At 69.5% G+C, this 20,703-nt stretch overlaps 5 protein-coding genes across 6 annotated transcripts; 2 read left to right on the forward strand and 3 right to left on the reverse strand.

Annotated features, from left to right (window-relative positions):
* Window positions 1–366: 366 nt before the first annotated feature.
* TMED6 (transmembrane p24 trafficking protein 6) lies at window positions 367–2,553 on the forward strand. The gene is made up of 4 exons (XM_084270159.1): window positions 367–567; window positions 1,399–1,525; window positions 1,726–1,877; window positions 2,047–2,553. Exons 1-4 carry the CDS (start codon window positions 370–372, stop codon window positions 2,269–2,271), a joined length of 702 nt encoding a protein of 233 aa, XP_084126285.1. The 5' UTR covers window positions 367–369; the 3' UTR covers window positions 2,272–2,553.
* Window positions 2,554–2,784: 231 nt separating this feature from the next.
* On the reverse strand, window positions 2,785–3,978 carry NIP7 (nucleolar pre-rRNA processing protein NIP7). Its single transcript, XM_084270117.1, has 5 exons — window positions 3,885–3,978; window positions 3,714–3,800; window positions 3,445–3,583; window positions 3,195–3,335; window positions 2,785–3,117 (listed from the first exon to the last, which is right to left on the reverse strand). Exons 1-5 carry the CDS (start codon window positions 3,938–3,940, stop codon window positions 2,998–3,000), a joined length of 543 nt encoding a protein of 180 aa, XP_084126243.1. The 5' UTR covers window positions 3,941–3,978; the 3' UTR covers window positions 2,785–2,997.
* Window positions 3,979–4,038: 60 nt separating this feature from the next.
* On the forward strand, window positions 4,039–9,161 carry COG8 (component of oligomeric golgi complex 8; the record flags this gene model as incomplete). The annotated part of the gene is given in 7 exon segments (XM_084270068.1): window positions 4,039–4,370; window positions 4,792–4,999; window positions 5,816–6,640; window positions 7,282–7,450; window positions 7,651–7,883; window positions 7,887–8,613; window positions 8,704–9,161. Coding segments are annotated over 7 exon segments (2,652 nt in total). The 3' UTR covers window positions 8,862–9,161.
* Window positions 9,112–12,681, reverse strand: VPS4A (vacuolar protein sorting 4 homolog A). 2 transcript variants are annotated; one of them, XM_084270216.1, is made up of 11 exons: window positions 12,562–12,681; window positions 12,097–12,208; window positions 11,843–11,990; window positions 11,680–11,741; window positions 11,372–11,491; window positions 11,035–11,191; window positions 10,557–10,705; window positions 10,374–10,455; window positions 10,073–10,292; window positions 9,821–9,961; window positions 9,112–9,555 (listed from the first exon to the last, which is right to left on the reverse strand). In XM_084270216.1, exons 1-11 carry the CDS (start codon window positions 12,580–12,582, stop codon window positions 9,454–9,456), a joined length of 1,314 nt encoding a protein of 437 aa, XP_084126342.1. In that variant the 5' UTR covers window positions 12,583–12,681; the 3' UTR covers window positions 9,112–9,453. The 2 variants fall into 2 exon arrangements, with proteins under 2 accessions (XP_084126342.1, XP_084126341.1); XM_084270215.1 differs by having other exon boundaries at window positions 9,821–10,292.
* A 1,447-nt stretch (window positions 12,682–14,128) lies between these two features.
* SNTB2 (syntrophin beta 2) lies at window positions 14,129–20,383 on the reverse strand. The gene is made up of 7 exons (XM_084269913.1): window positions 19,942–20,383; window positions 16,242–16,452; window positions 15,670–15,883; window positions 15,260–15,402; window positions 14,857–15,053; window positions 14,500–14,681; window positions 14,129–14,285 (listed from the first exon to the last, which is right to left on the reverse strand). Exons 1-7 carry the CDS (start codon window positions 20,369–20,371, stop codon window positions 14,193–14,195), a joined length of 1,470 nt encoding a protein of 489 aa, XP_084126039.1. The 5' UTR covers window positions 20,372–20,383; the 3' UTR covers window positions 14,129–14,192.
* Window positions 20,384–20,703: the final 320 nt, after the last annotated feature.

A 20,703-nucleotide genomic window follows, 5' to 3' on the forward strand; every position in this document is an offset into this window, starting at 1 on the left:
TGAACACTCTTCCTGCTGAGCTTCCTTGCTCCCAGGACAGCCAGGCAGAGCACTGGGCAGTAAGAGGCTGGCTAGGGACTGGCTTCATGCAGCCAGGATGTGCTGCTGGTGCCTGTGGTGGGTGCTTCTCCCTGGCAGCCTGGGCCCCACAGGAGAGCTTAGGGGTGAGCTCTGACACAAGCAGCTCCCTGCTCTGCCCCAGGAGCAGAGCCTGTGCCACGCTTCCCCCAGCACCAGCCCCAGTGCTGCCCAGGGGAGCACGGGCACAGTTAATGATTAATCACCCCCAGCACTGTGTGTGTCCCCCTCTCGCCCTGCCCTGGCTGGAGGGAGCGCTGGAGCCTGGGAAGCAGGAGCCTGGGAAGCAGGATGCTGCTGCTGGCGCTGTTGGTGCTGCTGCTGGGCCCTGCCAGCTGCCCCAAAACTGAGCCCCTGAGCGGGTCCAGCCAGGAGCCCCTCTTCCGCGGGGCAGATCGCTACGACTTCGCCATCATCATCCACGGCGGCACGGTGGAGTGCTTCTGGCAGTTCGCCCACCAGAGCGGCAACTTCTTCTTCAGCTACGAGGTGAGCGGGGCCCGGCGGGGGCAGGGAACGGCTGAGCGGTGCCTCTGCGGTCAGCACCAGCTCCTCCCAGGGTGGGTAACCCTCTGGCACCTCAGCCCTGCGGCCGGGAGGAGGTGCTGTGAGAGGAGCGCCCTGTGCCGCTCCCGGGGCGCGGGCAGCCTGCCCTGCGTGGGGGAGGAGACACGTGTCTGTGTTGTGACAGGGGATGGCTGGGCACTGGCAGCCTTCGGTGTGCGTTCCCTGCTTTCCTCAGCCATCTCCTGGCACGAATCCCACTGATCTTTCTTTAAGTACCAACTTCAGAAGCATAAAGCAGCACAGAGAGCTCTGGACGTGGTACCTGAGCACCCAGAGCTCTGTGGGGTGTCCTGGCACTGCGGGGAGCTCTGCCCTTCGCTGGGCTGGCCAGAGGCTGGTGCACAGCCCTGGGCTCTCTGCCGAAGGTCTCAGGCACAGCTTGTCCCCTTCCCCCAGGGGAAACTGCAGCCCTTTTATCTCCTGTTTACTCTTGGCTGGCTGAAGGAGAGCAGGGACAGGGCTGTGCCCGGCCCTGGCAGCTTGTGCCTGGTGCTGGCAGCTTCCCCCTGGCTCTGTGCTTGGCAGAGCTGCCCAGCAGGACCGTGGCACAGCCCTGGGGCTCAGCACAGCTCCCTGGCCTCAGGCTGCAGTGGGGACCTGGGCTGGGCCTGTGGGGTGGGAGAGGGGTGCGAGCTCGCTGCTGTAACTCCCAGCTCCCTGCAGTACCCATGGGGCAGCTCCAGTGGGCTCCCACCCGCTCCCTGGGAGCAGAGTCAGGCCCACAAACACCCCTGGGCTGTCTCCTGCCTCCAGGTCCAGCGGGCGACGGGAATCGGCAACAACAGGAACATCCTGGCCACCGCGAGCGACCCCAGGGGCGTCCAGCTGGGCACCTCCCAGCACGTGCGGGGACAGATCAACTTCCTCACCAAGGAGACAGGTCCCACTGCCCTGCTCCCTGCCTGGCCTGGCTGCAGGCAGGAGCCCCACGTCTGGGGCCACCAGTTCCGAGCCCAGCCAGCGCTTCCCAGTTCCTTGACCTGTCCCTAACTGGGAGGATGAGAGTGGCGCGCTGGGGGCTGGCTCTGCCTGGCAGCAGCTCTTCCCATGGGGAACAACCCTCCCCTCTTCTCTCCACAGGCTTCTACCAGCTGTGCCTGAACAACGAGCAAAACCACTTTGGCTTCATGCAGGTGTATCTTAACTTTGGGGTCTACTACGACGGCTTCAACACGGAGAACAAGCAGCCAGAAGAGAGGAAAGAGCTGAACAACACCCTGGAGGCAATTGAGGTGAGTGTCAGGGCAAGCCCAGGGTCCTCTGACCAGCAGGAATGGCCACGACCTCCCAGGGGACCTGAGAAGGGCGTTTGGTGCTGGCTGAGCCCAGCTCCCGGCGCGGCTCTGCCTGCCCTCGGCTCTGCCGCAGCCCCATGCCTGCCTCTCCCCCTCCTCCCCCCAGCTCAGCATCCAGAAGCTGCAGCTCCAAATCTTCCACATGTGGCGGTTCTACAACTTCGCCCGGATGCGGAAAGGAGCCGACTCCATCCTGCTGCAGTCCAACCACAGCTACGTCAACTGGTGGTCGACGGCTCAGAGCTGCATCATCGTCCTCTCCGGGCTGCTGCAGCTCCACTTCCTCAAGCGCCTCTTCAACGGCCAGAGCTCCAGCAGGCAGAAGTGCTGAGGGCAGGGGGAAAGGCAGCAGCAGCAGCACCCCCGCTGCCTGGGGCTCTCAGCAACCACTCCCCCTGGAGCAAAGGCCGGATCCTGCCCAGGGGAGGAGGGGACAGCCCCCCACCCCTGCCTCCAGCCCTGGCCTGGGCTGACATCGGGACAGCAGAAAGGTGCAGGGTGCTGGGTTGAGCTGTGTGGGCTGGGTTGCTGCGTTACATCCCCCCCACACACCCTGTGCCAGTGTCCTGCCATCCCTCCTCTGCCCCCCCAATAAAGGAAGCCCTGGCTCACACACAGGGAAGCGATCCCAGCCTGGGGCCTGTCCTCACTCTGCCTGTCCCCTCCCCGGGCTGTGAACCTCCCCCAGCCTCTGCTGCTCAACTGAAGGCTTCTCCCCCTCAGGTTCCATCCCCTGTGTCACACCCACCCCCCCAAGCAGGCAGAGACACCCCCCCCAACAGCCATGAGGGCTGTGCCCGAACCCCCTCAGGCTCCATACCAGACAAGAGGCGCTCTAGGAGAAGGAACAGGCTTTATCAGGGTGGGGGCCAGTGCCAGGGGCTCCTCCTCCCACTGGCAGCAGCCCCCCAGGGTGCAGGGCCACATACTGGTGCCTCCCAGCCCCCTCCCCACATTTGGAGGGGGCTCTCACAGCTCCCAGCACCGCTGCTGCACTGAGGGTGCAGGAAAAGGTCCAGGAAAAGGTCCATTCTGCCCAGAAAAGCTGGTGGAGCCCTTAGGTGAGCGTGTCCTCCCTCCTCACATACTCCCCGACGTCGGCCTGGTGGAACACCACGATGGCCATGGGATCCACCTTCCGGCACTCCTGGGTCGACTTCGCAGCCACCCCAAAGCCCTGTGGGGGGGATGAGAAGGAGGGGTGAGAGGGGGGTTCTCCCCCCCAGCCCACCCTGGGGCTGCGCAGCCACTCACCAGCGGGACGTCGGCCATGGAGTACACCACCACGCCCTGGTACTGCGCCGTGTTCTCCGTGATGCGGCCCAGCCCTGACTTCAGGACGTGGTTGCCGTAGAGGAAGGACTGCTCCGAGCCGGGCTTCACCCACACCTTGTACTGCGAGAGAGGCCCGAGCGGTGAGGGGCTGGGGGCGGTGGGGGGTGGGGGATGAGGGGGGATGGGGGGAGGGGGGGGATAGGGGAAGGGGGGGCTGCTCCGGTCCCACCTTGGCATAGGGCGCGAGGAAATCCAGCGCCGTGACGCTGAGCCGGAACTTCTGCGTCTTGGTGAACTTGCCGAAGCAGGTGCCCAGCGCCACCAGGCTGTCCCGGGGGATGCTGGCCGCCACCTTCAGCAGCTTCTCGCTGCGGGGACACGGCGGAGGAGCTGGGGCGGCCGCAGACGCGCAGCCCCGGGTACCGGAGCCACCACCCACCCACCCCCCAAACACACACACACCCCCTCCCGCCCCGGCCGGGCCCCGGCGCCGCTCACCTGAGGTAATAGACGCGGTCGCGGTGCAGGCGGAAGCAGTAGGTGCCGTCGGGCCGGTCCACCAGCAGCTGGATGTTCTCGCCGATGCTGCGGGGACACAGGCCGTGAGCCCGGGGCGCCGCCGCCGCCACGGGCCCGCCCCGCTCCCCGGCCCGCTCCCCGGCCCCTCACTATCTGCCCAGCTTCTCGAACACCGCCCGCGTCTCCGCCTCCGTCAGCGGCCGCATCGCCCCGCACGGCGCCGCACACGTGTGGCCGCGCCGGAACCGGAACCGGAACCGACCGGAAGCTGCACACCCGGAAGCGACGCGTCCACAGCGGCGCGATGGCGGCGGCGGTGGTGGCGGCGGCGGAGGAGGCCCGGCTGCTGGCCTGGCTGCGCGGCCCGGCGGCGGCGGGGTCCGGCAGCCCCGAGCTCTCCGCTTATGTGTCCGAGCTGGCGGCGCTGGGGCTGGCGGAGCTGGGCCGGGAGCCGGCGCGGCTGGCGGCGGAGCGGGCGCGGGTGGGGGCGGAGACGCGCCGCTTGGCCTTCGAGCACTACCGGGCCTTCATCCGCTCCGCAGAGTGCACCGGCCGCGCCGGCCGCGGCTTTGGAGGCATCGAGAGCCGGCTCGGCAGCCTGCTGGGCCGCCTGCCCGCCCTCCAGGATGCCTGCCGGTACGGGGACGGGGAGCGGGGCCGGGAGAGGGGCTCGGTGCGGGGGAGCGGCCCTGGGGTGGGGGAGCCCTGAGAGCTGTGCTGGGGAGGGGGTCCCGGTGCGCGGCCCAGCGGGGAGCCGGGCTGGGTAGGGCCGGGGCTGGGGAGGGGGTCCCGGTGCGGGGCCCAGCGGGGAGCCGGGCTGGGTAGGGCCGGGGCTGGGGAGGGGTCCCGGTGCGGGGCCCAGCGGGGAGCCGGGCTGGGGTAGGGCCGGGGCTGGGGAGGGGGTCCCGGTGCGGGGCCCATCGGGGAGCCGTGCTGGGGTAGGGCCGGGCTGGGGGCGGCGCTGGGAGGGGCAATGCCGGGAGAGGCCAGCGTGGGTGGGAGGGTCCAGCTACTGGGCGGGGCGCCCCGTGCTGATCCGGCCCCGGTCCCCCCCCAGGAGCTTCATGCGCGATGCCGAGGAGATCGCCTGCAGCCGGCGCATGAACAGCCTGACGCTGAACCGGCACACGGAGATCCTGGAGATCCTGGAGATCCCGCAGCTCATGGACACCTGTGTCCGCAACGGCTACTACGAGGAGGCGCTGGAGCTGGCGGCCTACGTGCGCCGGCTGGAGAGGAAGCACAGCAGCATCCCCGTGATCCAGGTAGGACCCGCTGTGCGTCTGAAACAAGAAACTGGTTGTACCCAAAAGAAATGGTTGGATCTGGTCATGACGTAAATGGTGTGGAATAAGGGGTGGATAATGTCCTGGTTTGGGTCAGGATGGAGTTAACTTCTTCTGTAGCAGCGGATGGGATGCTGTGTTTGGGTGTTAAAATGGGAGTAGTGCTGGTAACACCCTGATGGTTTTAGTTGTGGTCAGGCAGTCAAGGACTTTCTCAGCTCTTCGTATTTCTCTATTCATGAGAAAGGAGGGGATGAAGCCAGGACAGGTGACCCAAACTGGCCAAAGAGAGTATTCCATGCCAGTGACGTCCTGCCCAGGATATCGGGGGGCTGATGGGAGGAAGAACAGGGGCGGCTCCAGGACATGTGATTTTTGGGGGATGGTCGGGTTCCGGGGCAGCTCTGGGTGGCACGGCCTGAGCTGTGGGTTTGGTGAGAAACTGCATTGGGTATCAACAGCTTCATATATTTTTTCTCTAAAGTCCTGTCAGCATTGTTACATTGTATCTTTCTGTAATCTTAGTAAACTATCCTTATCCCAACCCACGGGCCTTTTAGTTTCTTGGTTTTGGGGTTATTTGTCCCTTTTCCTTTCCCTTGCCTCTCACCCTCCCCCCCCCCCCCTTCCCTCTTCCCCTGCTCTTTTCCTTTAAGGAGCAGGCAGCTGCGTGGATCTCGGCTCTTAGCCAGGGTAAAACCACCACAGTCTTTTTTTGTCTGTCTTTTGGAGCTCTGCCCCTGCCCTGCAACCACCCTACAGCCCCCGTGGCTGAGACCCCCTCTCCCTCCCCAGGGCATCGTGGAGGAGGTGCGCCAGTCCTCCCAGCTGATGCTGAGCCAGCTCATCCAGCAGCTCCGCACCAACATCCAGCTGCCCTGCTGCCTGCGGGTGATCGGCTACCTGCGGCGCATGGACGTCTTCACGGAGGCCGAGCTGCGCATCAAGTTCCTGCAGGCCCGGGACGCCTGGCTGCGCTCCATCCAGGCCTCCATCCCCGACCACGACCCCTACTTCCACGTCACCAAGACGGTGGAGGCGTGCCGCGTCCACCTCTTCGACATCATCACCCAGTATCGCGCCATCTTCTCGGACGAGGAGCCGCCGCCGCTGCCGCCGCCCGAGGGGCCGGCGCTGCGCGAGGCCGCCATCTTCCACGGCTGGGTGCTGCAGAAGGTCTCCGAGTTCCTGCGGACGCTGGAGCGGGACCTGCGGCGCGGGGTGGGCGGCCGCCTGGACTCCCTGCTGGGGCAGTGCATGTACTTCGGCCTCTCCTTCAGCAGGGTGGGGGCTGACTTCCGCGGGCAGCTGGCCCCCATCTTCCAGCGCGTGGCCGCCGCCGCTTTCAAGGCAGCGGTGGAGGAGACGGCGGAGAAGTTCCGGGAGGAGATGAATTCCTACACGCTCATCTCCGCCCCGGCTGTCCTGGGGGGCGGCGCGGCGGTGCCGGTGCCCGCGGCCCAACCGGGGACGCTGCAGCCGCCCATGGTGCTGCTGGACTTCCCGCCCCTCGCCTGCTTCCTCAACGGCCTCCTGGTTGCCTTCAACGACCTGCGGCTCTGCTGCCCCGTTGCCCTGGCCCAGGATGTCACCACCTGCCTGGAGGACGCGCTGCGTGAGGTGAGGTGCTGGGGATGGGGATGGAGCTGGGCTGGCCTGGGAGGACATGGGGATGGGCTCAGCTCATCTGCACGAGTGCCCGTAGGGTGGAGTTGTACAATTGTTGTGGCTCAAAAGGACCCCTGAGGTTCTTGAGTCTGTTATCCCAGCACCACCGTGTCACCGCTAACCCACACCCTGAGTGCTGCACCTACACAGCTTTTACCCCCTCCCCACTGCCCTGCACAGCCCGTCCTGTGCCCCAGAGCCCCTGGGGGGGGCATTTCTCCCTGTACCCTCTGAACCTCCCTGGGGCAGCTCGAGGCCGTTTCCTCTGTCGCTTGGGAGAAGAGACCAGCGCCTCCGGCTGCACCCCCTTTCCCGGGAGTCGCAGGGAGCGAGCGGGGCGGCTCTGCCCTCAGTCTCCTCCTCTCCCTCAGCCGCTCCCACCAGACCCGAGCTCCGGACCCTTCCCCACTCCAGCACCGTTAACGAGCCACTCCGGCACCTCAGCCCCAAAGCCCCTCACAGCCCTCGGTGTGCAGCACTCACACACTTGACCCCATCCCATCGATTTCCCCTTGTCCCTGTGGTTGGGGGAGTTGTTTGTGATGGGGAATTAACAACTCTCTGGGGAATTAACGACTCTTCTTTCACCCCAGGTCACTAAAACCATCCTGGCCTTTCACCGGGCGGAGGAGGCGGCGTTCAGCGCGCGGGAGCAGGAGCTCTTCACCCACTTCTGCACGGCTTTCCTGGAGGACCTGCTGCCCTTCCTCAACCGCTGCCTCCAGGTCCTGTTTCCCCCAGCACAGGTCGCTCAGGCGCTGGGTGAGACCCCTGGGAAATCACAGCTGGGGGGTTGCAGGGGGCAGCCACGGGTCTGGCTCCACAGGGGCTACCACAGCCCTGCCCCTGACATGTGGGTCCCCCCATGAGGCTCTCTGGGCTCTGTCCCACTGTTGCCACCCTTGGGGGGGTTTCCCCATTGCCCAGGGGTGCCCGCTGAGCCCTATTTCCCTGTGTGGCAGGCGTCCCCCCCACCCAGCTCCAGCGCTTCGCCCACCTGGGCCGTATCGATGTCGATGCCATCAGGGAGCCGCTGCTCTTCCTCCTGCCGGCGCCCAGCGAGGAGCAGGAGCCCCAAGAGAGCACCCCACCCCCGGGGCGGGGAGAGGAGGCCGGTCCCGGGGAGCCCCCACCTGCAGAGGAGACCCCGGCGCTGGGGGGGGCTTTGCTGTCGGATCCCCCCGCAGCTACAGACTAACGGGGCTGCGGCCGCTGGGTGCGGGGCGGCTCCGGCCCTTCCTTGCCTGCCCGCTCCCCCCCGGCACCGGGCTGTGCCCCCCCCCCACCAACCCCTCACACCCCCTGTCCCGTCCTCCCAGCCGCCAGGGGGCGCTCTCCTCCCGCCCGCTGCGCGCGCAGCCGGCCCTCCATGGCGGCGGTGGCGGTGACGGTAGCGGCGGGGCGGCGGCTGCTGCTGGCGGGCCGGTCCCGACCGCTCCCCCCGCTCCGCGGGTGCGGGACGGCGGCGGCCTGGGGCGTGCGGGAGCGCTCGTACTGGCGTGCGCTGCGGCGGCGGGTGCTGGGCCCCCCCGAGCCGCCTTTCGCCGCCCCCTGCCAGGTCGGCGCCCCGGTGCTGCGCGCCACCGCCTGCCCGGTGCCGCCGGAGCGGCTGCGCCAGCCCGAGCTGCGGCAGCTGATAGAGGCGCTGGCGGCCGGGCTGCGGAGGAGGCCCTGCCTGGGGCTGAGCGCCCCGCAGCTCGGCGTCCCGCTGCGGGTCTTCGCCGCCGAGCTGACCCCCGGCCGCTGCAGCCAGTACCCGCCCGCGCTGCGGCGCGCACACCGCATCGAGCCCTTCCCGCTCCGCACGCTCGTCAACCCGGCTCTGCGCGTCCTCGACTCCCGCCTCGTCACCGCCCCCGAGGGCTGCGCCAGCGTCGAGGGCTTCTCCGCCTACGTCCCGCGGCACTGGGCCGTGCTGGTCTCCGGTACGGGAGGGGATGAGGGGAGGGGTGATGGGGGGATTGAAGCGGGGGGGAGGGGTTCTCCCCGGTGACCGGCGCTCTCCCGGGCCGCAGGCTTGGACGAGCACGGGGAGCCGGTGAGCTGGGAGGCGACGGGCTGGGCCGCCCGCATCGTGCAGCATGAGATGGACCATCTGGACGGGGTCCTGTTCACCGACCGCATGGAGCCGCGAACCTTCACCAACGTGCACTGGAACGAGCTCCTGGACTGACCAGCAGCGACACTGGGAGCCCCCCGGGGCTGGGGGGACAGTGGCTGGCAGGAACATCGGGTGAGGGGGGCAAAGCTCCAGCCCAAATCTCTGTTTGGGGCAGCCCCTTTCCCTGCCCCGGTGCCTCCTACCGGGCCTGGGGCAGGGTGTGGGAGCTGCAGGACTTGCCGGTACAGGTGAATAGGGGGGCCGGGCTGGGAGAGCCACCCCCCGGGTGTGCTCAGAGCTCAGGGAGGGGCCGGGCACCACCTGAAGGTTTTGGATTTGTTTTATTTTCATATAAACAAGACAGAACCCGAAGCAGCATTAATTTAAAAAATAAAAAAAAACCAAAAAGCAAGAAGAAGAGTGGGGCAGGGCCGGTGGGGGGGCACCCGGCTGCCCAGGCCATGCACAGGCCCCTCCCGGTAGTGTCAGCCCCCTTTTCCCCCCCATCCCACCCCCCCAGCCGTGCTCCGGGTGCTGCGGTGTGATGGGGGCGGTAGTGAGCGGGAGATGAACCCGTTTGGCACGGCAGGGGTGCGGGGGAGGGGGGGGGGGGCCTTGCCAGTACGGCTGCCCCAGCCCCCCCACACCCTCCACACACCCCCCCTTAACCCTCCTGTCCAAAGTCCTCGGTGAATTTCTTCACCCTGAGGAGATCCTCGGTGTTGACGGTGGGGCGGGTGGTGGCCAGCGAGCGCAGCATGTCCCACTGCAACACAGGGCAGGGCGGGCGGCTGGGACCAGGCTGGGGGGGGGCACGGGCAGAGGGGGGCTCTGGCCCTTCCCCAGCCGGGCCCAGGGGCTGCACCCCAAGGGGGGGGGAGTGAGGATCCACCTGTGTGTCCCCACCAGAGTCAGGGCAGAGGTGGCCACTCCAGGAGCGCGGGGGAACAGGGGGTGCTGTGCCGGGGCAGCCACCCCCCCAGCAGTGGGTGCCCAGCGCCGTGGCGGTGCCAGGGCTGTGCCACACTCACCATGCAGACCGTGGGCTCCAGCAGCTTGTCGCTGGGCACCTCCATCCAGGTCATCTCGATGGCGGCCGGGTCTCCAGGCGAGCATGGCGTCAGGAGATCGTCCACGAAGGCGCCGGGGGTGGTGCGGGACGGACCGCGGACCTGCGGCAGCGCCGTGCGGCACAGCAGGCACCATGGCTCTGCTGCCAGCCCTGGGGGCCTCCCCCTACCCCCCCACCCCCCTCTCCGTGTGTGAGCAGCCCCCCCACTCACCTTCTTGAAGTGTGTGGCCGACTGCACCTTGCGGACGGGCTGCATCAGGGCGTCCCGCACGATGATGCTGATGTCGGCGCCCGAGTAGCCGTCGGTCTTGCGCGCCAGCTCCTGGATCTCGGCCTCCTTCAGGCTGTGGGGGGTGTTGCCCAGGTGCAGCTTGAACATCTGGGCACGGGCCGCCTCCTCGGGCAGCGGGATGTAGATGCGCTTCTCAAACCTGAGGGGAGCAGGGGCAGGGGCTGAGCTGGGCTGCTGCCACCGCGCGGTGCCGCGGGACGGGGTGTCGTGTCCCGCTCACCTCCTCCTGATGGCCGAGTCCAGCACCCAGGGGATGTTGGTGGCTCCCAGCACCAGGATCCCGTCGCTGCTGTTCCCCACACCTGCCCAGGGAAACAGTGGGCAGAGAGCTCAGCGGGGGGAGCTGGGGGACGGGGGGGGGTCTGGCAGCTGCCCCCCAGCCTGGCTCGTCCCACACACCCACCCTGCATCTGCACCAGGAACTCGGTCTTGATGCGCCGCGCCGCCTCGCTCTCGTTCTCGTTGCGGGAGCCGCAGAGCGAGTCCACCTCGTCGATGAAGATGATGGAGGGTTTGTGCTGCCTCGCCAGCTCAAACAGGTTCCTCACCAGCCTGGGTGCAAAGGCAGGGGATGGGGTCCCTGCTCAGGGACCCTCTGCAGCACTGGCACCCCCCCCAAGAACTGCAGAGCCCCAGGGTGAGGAGGGGTCCCAGGCAGGGCTGACTCCTCCTGCCCCTGCACAGCCCAGCAGCCCCCTGCTGTGCCGTGAGAAGGGTGTCCCCAGGCTGCTGAGCACCAGGAGGGCTGTGCCTCCCCCAGACTCATTACCAGCATTAACAGGATTCACCAGCAATAGTGACTCCCTCCAGCTCTACCAGCCCACCCAGCATGGAAGCCGTGAGCCAGCCCACAGCAGCCACAACCCCTGCTCCCAGCTTACTTCTCACTCTCTCCCAGCCACTTGGACAGCAGGTCCGAGGAGGACACGGAGAAGAAGGTGGAGTTGTTGGCCTCAGTGGCCACAGCCTTGGCCAAGTAGGACTTGCCGGTGCCAGGGGGTCCGAAGAGCAGGATCCCTCTCCAGGGCGTGCGCTTCCCTGCCAGACACCAGTGTCACAGCGTCCCCTTCCCAGCACAGGCCCCCAGCACTGAGCATTCCCATTCACCATGGCTTGGGGTCACCCCCCCAGCACACACTCAACCCCCCAACCACTGCCCCCCAGCACCGTCTCAGGCCCGTGAGCGCAGAGCAGCCACGGTGCTGCCGCAATACCCACCCGTGAACAGGTGTGGGAACCTGATGGGCAGGATCACAGCTTCCTTCAGGGCTTCCTTGGCTCCCTCCAGGCCAGCCACGTCACTCCACCGCACGTTGGGCTTCTCCATCATGATGGCACCTGCCAGAGGAGGGTGGTTCTGCTCAGCCGGCCCCACAGACAAGCAACACACTCCTGATGTCTGCCAGAGCCCCCAGCCCACCTCCCACCCAATGCCCACCCACCCCAGCCAGCCCCACTGCTCCTCAGCATGGTTCAGGGTTCACCCCCATCCCCACCCCCTGTCCCTGCCCACCGCAGCCCCTCACCCATCAGCTGCTCCTGCAGCTTCTTCTTCTCAGGGTTCTCGCCTTCGCTGTCACTGTCACTCCTGCAGGGAGGGGACACGGGTCAGGAGTAGCCCAGTGCAGCAGGGTCCTGCCAGCCCCACCGACAGTGGGAAGCCCCCCCCCACCCGTGTCCCCCACTCACCCCTTGGTGTCATTCTGGGACTCCTTGACCGGCTTCTTGCCCTGCCTGTCCTTGCTGCGCAGGTACTCCTTCAGCTTCTCCGCCCGGTCCAGGTACTGCACACACTTGGCTCGGATGCTCTCCTTGGCCTTGTTGCTGTGAGCCTCATCTGCAGAGACCCCCCCCCGCCCACGAGTGTCACCCACGGCCCCCCCACGCCACAGCCCCTCCGGACCCCCTCCGGGCCTCAGCAGGGCCGCCCCAAAGCCCCTCACATTTGATGGCGTGCAGGAAGTACTCCACGGCGTGCTGGTACAGCCGCAGCGCCTCCTCGTAGTTCTTGGCCTTGTCCTCCTCGGTGGCTTTGGTGACCAGGTCGATGGCTTTCTGGCGGGGCAGGGCGCGGGGCCGTGAGCGGGGTGGGGGGGGCGCCGGACCAGGCCCCTCCCCGCCCCGCACGGCGCCGGCCCGGGCCTGCTGGCAGCGCGGGGGGGGTCCTTCCGCGGCGGCCGGCGGGGCGAGCCCGGCCTGTTCCCCCCACACACACCCAGCACCGCCCCGGCAGGGCGCGGGCCCGGCGCGGAGACACGGCGAGGCCTCCTCCACCCCCCGGCCGGCACCGGGCGAGGCCTCCTCCTCCTCCTCCTCCCCGCGCCGGCACCGCACCGCACAGCACCGGGGCCGGAGGAGCGGCCTGACGGCGCGGCGACCCGGCCCCCCCCCCCCGCAGCCCCCGGTACCTGCAGGGTGGACGTTGTCATCTCATCGCCCGGTGCGGCCGCTCCTGGCGCGGCCCGGCCCGGCGGCGGCTGCGGCGGGGCCCGCGGGACCACCCGCCACTGCGGCTGCTGCGCTGCGGCGCCCCCTGGCGGACACCGCCGGTACCGCCGGGGAGGGGCCTCGCGCGCGCCGCGCCCCCTCCCCCGCGCCACGCCCCCCCCCCGGCGCGCGCACAGCCCAACCCGCCCCCCCCCCCCCGCACCCCAACACCACCCCCCCCGCGGCCCGGAGTGCGCATGGGGAGGGGGAGTGGGGGGGGGGGCGGGGCTGGGAGGGGGTAAGGGGGTGAGGGGGGGGGGATAAGGTCTGGGGGGGGCGGTAGGGTGGGGGTGAGAGGGGGCAGGGGGTGGGGTTGGGGGGCTGGGGGGTGGGTGTGTGCAAGTATCGTGTGTGACCCCCCCCCCCACCCAGCCCCCCTCCCCCCCGCGGGCTGCCTGCTGTCCCCACGCCCCCAGGCACAGCTCCGCCCCCCCCCCAACTCCCCCCCAACCCCCGGTCCCGGGCTCACTCGCACCGGGCGTCCACCCCCCCAACCCCCCCCAATCCCCCCCCCAGCCCCGCACTGAGCCCGACACAGGCGCTGATATAAATAGCGATTTACAAAGAGTACAAAAGGGGAGGGAGGGGGGGGATTTGGGGCGGGGGCAGCAGCGTGGGGCCGGGGCTGTAGTGCTTGTGCGCGAGCCGTGACCGCGGGGGGGCCGGCACCCCACGGCCCCCCACCCGCAGCCCCCCGGGGAGCAGGAGCGGGGCCGGGAGGGGGGAGCCCCGGGGAGGGAAGAGAGGGGGTGTCCGGTCCGGTCCTACCCGCCCCCCCCGGGAAGGGAAAGTACAAAAAGCGAAAGTGCATCAACCTACGCGCCCATCCCCAAACCCGCGCGGGGCTGCGGGACCCTCCCGCCCGCCCCCAATTCCCCCCCCGGGGGCAGCTCCCGGGCAGGGGCTCAGCCGGCAGCGGGGGGGGGTTGGGGGGCCGCGGGGTCAGCGCGGCTGGGGGGCGTCCTGGCAGCCCCCCGGCCGAGCCACGAGGTTTGTTTTCTGGCTTTGGGAGGTGGGGGGACTCCCCGACACCCCTCCCCCCCCCCGTGGGCAGGGGGGCGAGGTCCTGCCCGCAGCCCCCTGAGCATCCCCAGGAAGGCAAGTGTGCAGCCCCGCAGCAGTGGGGGGACCTCAGCCCAGCCCCTCCTCCCATGATGGGGGGAACGACACTGTGACACCCCGGGGGAGGGGGGGACCCTAAGGCAGGAGGGCACCAGCAGCCCCAAATGGGAGAGGGGGAGGGTGTCCCTACTGGGAGGGGGCCCAGGCTCGCCCCGCTCCAAGGCACAGGCGGTGAGATCAGCGATGGCTTCAGGCCGGGGGGGTTAAAGCTGGTGTCTGGCCCCGGCCCCCCCACAGCGGGGGGGGCCCAGGACTGCGGGCGCGGGGTAAGAGAGGGTCAGGCCCCCCCCAGGCTGCCATCCTGCCACGTCCCTGACAGCTTGGGGCAGGGGGGGCGAGCCCCATCCCCGACAAGGCACTGGTGGGGCAGGAGGGGGGCGGTGGGAGCCCCCTCCACGGCTTTCCTGGGATGTGGGGGGGGGGGGGCCGCCTACACCAGCAGCCCCATGCGGGTGACTTTGGCTGAGAGGAAGGTGTGCAGGATGAAGACGATGGGCTTGGGGCAGGAGTGCAGGTCCAGCGCCTGGGAAGGGGGGTGGAACAACAGAGAGTGGTGTCAGCCCCCCCACCGGCACCCCAAACCCGGGGGGCACCCGGTGTGGGGAGGGGGGGTGCAGCCGGGGTCCCTTCCAGCGGTACCCAGCGCATCCAGGCAGCCGTGATGCTGCAGGGAAGGAGGGGGGGGTGGGAAGACCCTGTGTACCCTCCCCCACCCCAAGGGAGAGCCCCCTCCTCACCAGCTCCCCCTCGGGACCCCCGAAGTCCAGGTAGAGGGTCCGGATGCCGTCGTCCGCCGACATCTTCAGCCTCTCGTAGGGGTAGCGGAAGAGGACGCTGCCCCCGGGCTCCTCCCGGCAGATGGTGAAGCCGCCCTCGTAGTGGATGCAGAGCTGCACGTCCTGCCCCCCCAGCGTGCAGCCTGCACACGGGGGCAGCCATCAGCCCCCCTGCCTGCTCCCACGCCCGCAACACCCCCTGGGAGTCCCCCCCAACCCAGCCACCCAGGGTCACACTGTGCCCCAAAGCCCGAGCAGGGCAGGGGGGAGCCCCGGGGGTCGTGTGTGTCCTGTTCCCACCCCCCCCTCAGCACTCACCCACAGACACCTCCTTGATGAGCTCGGCGGCGGCGTGGCAGCCCTGGACCAGGACACGTGTCCATGAGGAGAGGTCCCGGTGGGTCTCCACGCGGAACACGTGCATCTCCACGCCCTGGCGGGAGCCCGTCCGCGTGGCGAAGGTCAGCTCCGAGCCCAGCGCCGGCGAGCGGCGGCCTGAGCCCGAGTGCACCAGCCTGGGGAGGGGGGGAATGCAGGGAGAGGGGGGGGTCAGAGGGGTGACAGCAGGGTCAACACCCCGCTGCCCATTGGTGTTTCGGGGCGACCCTCCATCCCCACTCTCTGGCAGCAGACAGGGCCACGGCACAGGCAGAGGGGCAGGATGCAGCTGCAGGGAGCCCATTGCAGGCAGAGGGGTCTGGGGTGTCCCCCCCCAGCCCACCTGGTCGCCACCAGCGGGTAGCTGTGGCAGGGGGAGGCCCAGGCGTCCCGGGTCCAGGGCATGCCATCGTACAGCAGCAGGTCCTTCTCCGTCACCGCCATCAGCACCGGGCGCCACTGCTGCCGCCCTCCGTCCAGCCGTGCCTGGAAGAGACGGTGAGGGGCACCGGGGGGGCACACACCCCTCCTCTCTCCTCTCCCCACCGGGCTGACCCCAAGCTGGGGCAATCCCAGCTGGACACAGGGTTATGGGCACGGGGAGCGCTGCCATCACCGGGGCTGGCCGGGACGGCGGCACAGCGTGGTGCCAGGCCAGTGGCGGGGCGCTCAGCCAGCCGTGGGAGCTGCCATCTCCAGGGACGTGTCCCAAGCAGCACTTTGGGCACAGCCCTGGGAATCGGGAGCACGTACCTGCTCGGCCAGCCAGGCGATGTGCTTCACCTCCCTGCCGCCGGCCGCGGCGCCGCCGCCGGTGCCCAGCATGGCGTTGAGCTCGGCCAGCACCTGGGGGAGCAGGGCGGCGATGTTGGCGTGCAGGGCGGTGAACCAGGAGTGCGCCGTGGCCGTGTCCTTGCAGCGCAGGATCAGGGTGTTCCGGCTGTCCGGCGAGTGCAGCTCGATCAGCCTGACAGGGGACACGGTGACGGGTGGGTGGGATGGGAGCGATGGTGCCCAGCTGCACCCCCTGTGCCGATTTGGGGGTTTGGCCATACTGGGGAGTGGCCAGTGCAGCCCTTCCAGTAGGTGGAGCCAGGAGGGGTGCACAGGGCCCCCCAGTTTCCACGGGCAGGGGGGAGCTGCCAGCTCTAGGGTGTCAGGGAGGGCACAGCCCAGCCCTGGCTCCAGCCAACCCCCCCCCCAAAATCTCCCTTCATGGCTCAGTAGGGGGATGCCAGAGGTCCTGGCTGCGGTGAGGGGGGACCTGTGGGGCAACTATGGAGCTGCTAGGTGGGGGGCACGGTGCAGGCAGCCCCCACCCTCACCTGTTCTCCAGGTCGGGCATGCTGAGGTTCCTGGCGGCGAAGCACATCTTCAGGGGGATCACCTTGCGGTCGCGGGGGCCCTGGTGCTGGGGGGACCCCGAGTCGTCGCTGCTGCTCAGGCTGGGTGACTGCGGGGCAGCCCCCTCCCACGGCAGGTCCGACACCAGCGACGGCTTCTTGATGTAGGGGGTCACCTCCCGCATGAACTTCACTGGGGGGGGGGGGCAGGGCGGGGGGACATTAGGGCCGGGGCAGAGCTCCTTCATCCCCACCCACCCCGCCTCGGGATGCTCCAACTGCGGGGGGTGTCCTGCCCCCCCCACCCCAGCACGCCCGGGGGCTCAGCCAGCCCTGGGACAGGGGACAGGCGCTGGCAGCTCATCCCTGCTGCCGGCATCGGAAAGGGAAGGCGGCGCAGCACAATGGTGCCGGGCAGGAGGTCAGCCTGCACCCATCCTGACCCGCCTCGGCCGCCGCGCTGCGGGCTCAGCACCGGCCAAGTTTCCAGCGGCGCCGCCGGCGAGCTGACCCCGGTGCTGCCGCTCACGCCTGCAGACAGCCCACCGGCAGCCAGGCCCTGCTCCCGCCGGGGCCAGGATGAGGATGAGGAGGAAGGTTTGCAGCCAGGACATCCCGGCTCCACGCTCCTCTCCAGCCCAGGCAGGAAGGAAGGAGGCTCTGGCTGCTCTTCCCCCTCCCCGAGCACCACCCAGCCCCGGGAGAGGCACCGGCGCCCCGGAGCCCACCCCAGCTGCGGATGGGGTGAGCGGGAGCCCGGCTCAGCCGCCCATCGTGCCGCCACGCTCCGGGAAAGCCGATGCCTTCAAGATGTCCCGGGGCGTGAGCCGGGCCGGGGCCGTGCGGGATGGGACGCTCGGCCAGGCCAGGGAGCTGTGTCTGGGTCTGCAGCCAGTGCTGGACCCCTGCCCACTGTAACCCCCCACCAGACACAGTTCCCAGCCAGCACTGTGCCGTGAGAGCACAACCTGCCCGCGCCAGCCCTGCAGACCATCCCAAAGGAAGATCACACCAGCAACGGCACCATCGGCACAGCTGTGCCATGGGGAGGGACAAGCCAGCAACATACAGCAGCTAAGCCAGGAACGGGCTGGGAAGTGAAGCCCCCCCCAGCTCAGGGAATCACAGCCACCCACCCACCACCCCTTTGCCAAGCAGCAATGGGAGCCAGGTCCCGCTCCTGGCTGGTTGTGCCACTGCTGGACCCCACCGCCGACGGGTGGGCGCGGGCAGGGCGATGCCGGTGGGATGGGGAGCGGACAGGCCGTGGCAGGGACGTGCTGCCACGAGGCGCCTGTCCTTGCTGCGGGCAGCAAACGAGTTAATATTAGCCTCCCGCCGCGCTGATCCCGGGATTACCGCCGTCCCCACACACCCCTAATCCCACTGCCGGGCCAGGCAGGGCAGGGCAGCGCCGGGGCGGCAGCCCGGGCCCCTCGGCAGATGTTTGCCAGATGTGGGCAGCTGTCTCCAGCACCAGCCAGGAGCCCAGCACCACCAAGGGCTCCAGCCCCCAGTGCCGCCAGCCCACGGTGCCAGCGCTGACCTCCGCCAGGGCTCAGCCACCACCTTGCCGAGGGCCTGGCTTTCCAAGAGAGTGAGAGGCTGAGCTGGGCAGCCAGTGGAGTGGCAGCCTGAGCGGAATGTGGGCTCGGCCTGGCCATGCTGGTGGCTCATGGCCACATCTGGGACCGTCACACAGCTGCTGTCAGGCCGCCCCGGCTCGGCCACCACAGGAAGCACCCCAGCACCCAGCAGATACGTGGGGCCACGTCTGCTGTGGGGGATGGTGGCAGAACCAGCTTTCAGGGGGACACATCCACAGTGCAGGCACAGAGCGCTGCGTCCCGGCCCCGGCTCGGCGGCACGGGCAGAACCTTCCCTTCAGCTCCTGGGGAGCTGGTGGGCAGCGCGCAGCTCCCCCGGCACGGCTGCTGCGCCTCTGCGCTCACCGCAAAGGAAACCCGGCCACCGCCTGCACCCCTCACCAACCTGCTGCAGGAAGGCAGCTGCACGGCGCTGCCGCTGTCACCAGCGCCCGGCCCCAGCCCGCTGCTGCACAGCACCGCTCCATCCTCGGGGCTGGAGCCCCCCACCCCTGCCACCGGCACCCCCACCCGAGGGGAAACCCTGCAGATCTGCACGTGGGGCGGCTGTTGCAACGGGCCGGCAGCTCTGCCCGCAGAGGCGGAAGGGCTCCCTTCCCCCAGCGTGCCACAGGCCTGTGGGGGGACAGCACCCGCTGTGCATCCCCACAGCCAAACCCAGCGCCCAGGGCAGGGACCACCGAGCCCCTCAGGGGTGCCAGCACAGGCCCAGTGCTCCCACGCTCCCCCAGCAGTGCTGGCACCTGCCCACCAGCCCTGCTTGCCAGGGCAGCCACAGCTCCAGGGGCCGGAGAGGAGGCTGGGCTGGGATCGTGTGGACAACGTCTTCCCTCAGCTCCTCTCCTGGGCTGGCAGGTGCTGGGCAGCCACCGTGTGGTCCCACCAGGCCAGGGGCAGCCGCAGCCGTCGGACAGGCGGACGCACGGCCCCAGCAGGAAAGGAAGGGAAGGGGCAGCTGCGGCGGCGGCCGTGCCCGTGGCGGAAGCGAGAGACAAACATGCCACGGGGCTGGAGCTCCTGCGGGAGGGGATCAAACAGGAGCAGGGGAAGGACACGGGATGGGGGTGGCAAATCTGGCACAGGGTCCCACAGGGACCCTCACGGCCTCCAGCCCACCAGCCCCATGGGGTGCGTGAGCCCAACGCCGCAGCTTCGTCTCGGTCCCTGTGGCCTCCCAGCCACACCACGCTGGGTGTGGCCATGCCAGGGAGCCCACCCAACAGCCCTCACACTGACACACCGTGCCGGGAGCACCTGTCACCAGCATCAGCCCAGCCCAGCCAGGCACAGGCCACCAAACCCAGGCACTGCATCCCCAGAGCAGCCCCTCACACCTCACCAGGACGGCACATGCCACACCAGGGGCTGCCACTCAGCCGTCCCTGCTCACAGCGTGCCCAGCTCACGCCCTACCCGCTGCCCAGGGCACGGTGCCCCATGACACGAGCCCTGTACCCTGTACCACACCGTCCCGCACGCCACCGGGCCGGGCGAGTCCTGCCCGAGCCTGTCGGGCTGCCAGGAACAGGTCAGGCAGGAGCCGGTGGCTGCACCGTGCCAGCCCCGAGCCGGCTGCATCGCGGGCACGGAGCCCGCGGGGACAGGGGCAGACCCCAACCCCACCCCCGGCGCCACAGCCCTCCCTGTGCACTTGGGGGGCACAAGCACCCTCCCCGAGGGGCTCCATCCCTGCCCCAGGGGACACCCTGCCCGGGGCGGATGCCACAGAACCCCGGTTCCATCCCGGGGGGCCGGTCCTTGTCCCCAGCAGCGAGGGGGCCCGGGCCCGGCACACGCAGGAGCGTCCCGGCTGGGGAGGGGACACACGGTGCCAGGCAGGGACGCAGCGGGACCCGGTACCGGGGAGGGGACTTTGTGGGGGGACACGACAAGTACTGCGAGTGGAGTAGGGAGGGGGAAAAAGGGTCCTGTAACCGGAAAAGGGGCCCGAGGGGTGTCCGGGAACCCGGTGACAACGGCACGGGGCGTCGCGGGAGCCGGTAACGGGACGCGGGGGTGCCACCGGGGAGAGAAGGGAGGGAGCACTGGGGGACGGAGCGGGGTTTAGTCGGTACCTTCGAGGATGACTTCCCTCCCGGCTCGCTTCAGCGCCTGGACGGCTTGATCGTGGGTGGCATCCCGGAGATCGACGCCGTTAACGGCGAGGATGGCGTCGCCCAGCCGGAGCGCCCCGCTCCGCTCCGCCGCCAGCCCCGGGAAGATACGCGAGATGAGCACCGGCATGCGGTTCTCCCGCCCTCCCTTGATGCTGATACCGAGCCCTCCCGCCTCCGCCTTCACTACCCGCACCCTCCGCACGCAGCCGGGCGCCGCCGCCTCCGCGCTGCCGTTAACCACGCCGTTCAGCGCCGCCGCCTCGCCGCCCCCCGGCTCCGCCGTCAGGCTCAGCGCTTCCCCGCTCAGCTCCGCCGCCACCCGCACCCAGCGCTCCCGCAGCAGCAGCTCCAGCAGCCCCGCTTTGCCGGCGCGGGTCCACACGGCCATGCCGCCGCCGCCGCGCACCGGGGAGGGGCGTGGCCCGGGGGAGAGGGGGCGTGGCTATAAAAACCCCGCCCCCCGCCCGCATGGCGCGCTGCGATAGGCTCTGCCTTGAGGGGCGGGGTCAGGATGCCCCGCCCCCCGTCTCCCGTGCGACCAATCGGCGCGCAGCGTTCGCCGCTGCGATTGGCGGGGAGGGGCGGCGAGGACCCGCCCCGCGCTCCATTTCCCGGGCTCTGCCCGAGCTCCCGCGGCCCCACCGCGCTCCTCCCGCGGGGCCGGGCCGGGCGCCGCAGCTCCCCGGTCCCCGCTCCGCCCCTCTGTGCCCGCTCCCGGGG

This window comes from Gallinula chloropus (genome assembly GCF_964237585.1).
Source record: "Gallinula chloropus genome assembly, chromosome: 13".
Taxonomy (NCBI): Eukaryota; Metazoa; Chordata; class Aves; order Gruiformes; family Rallidae; genus Gallinula; species Gallinula chloropus.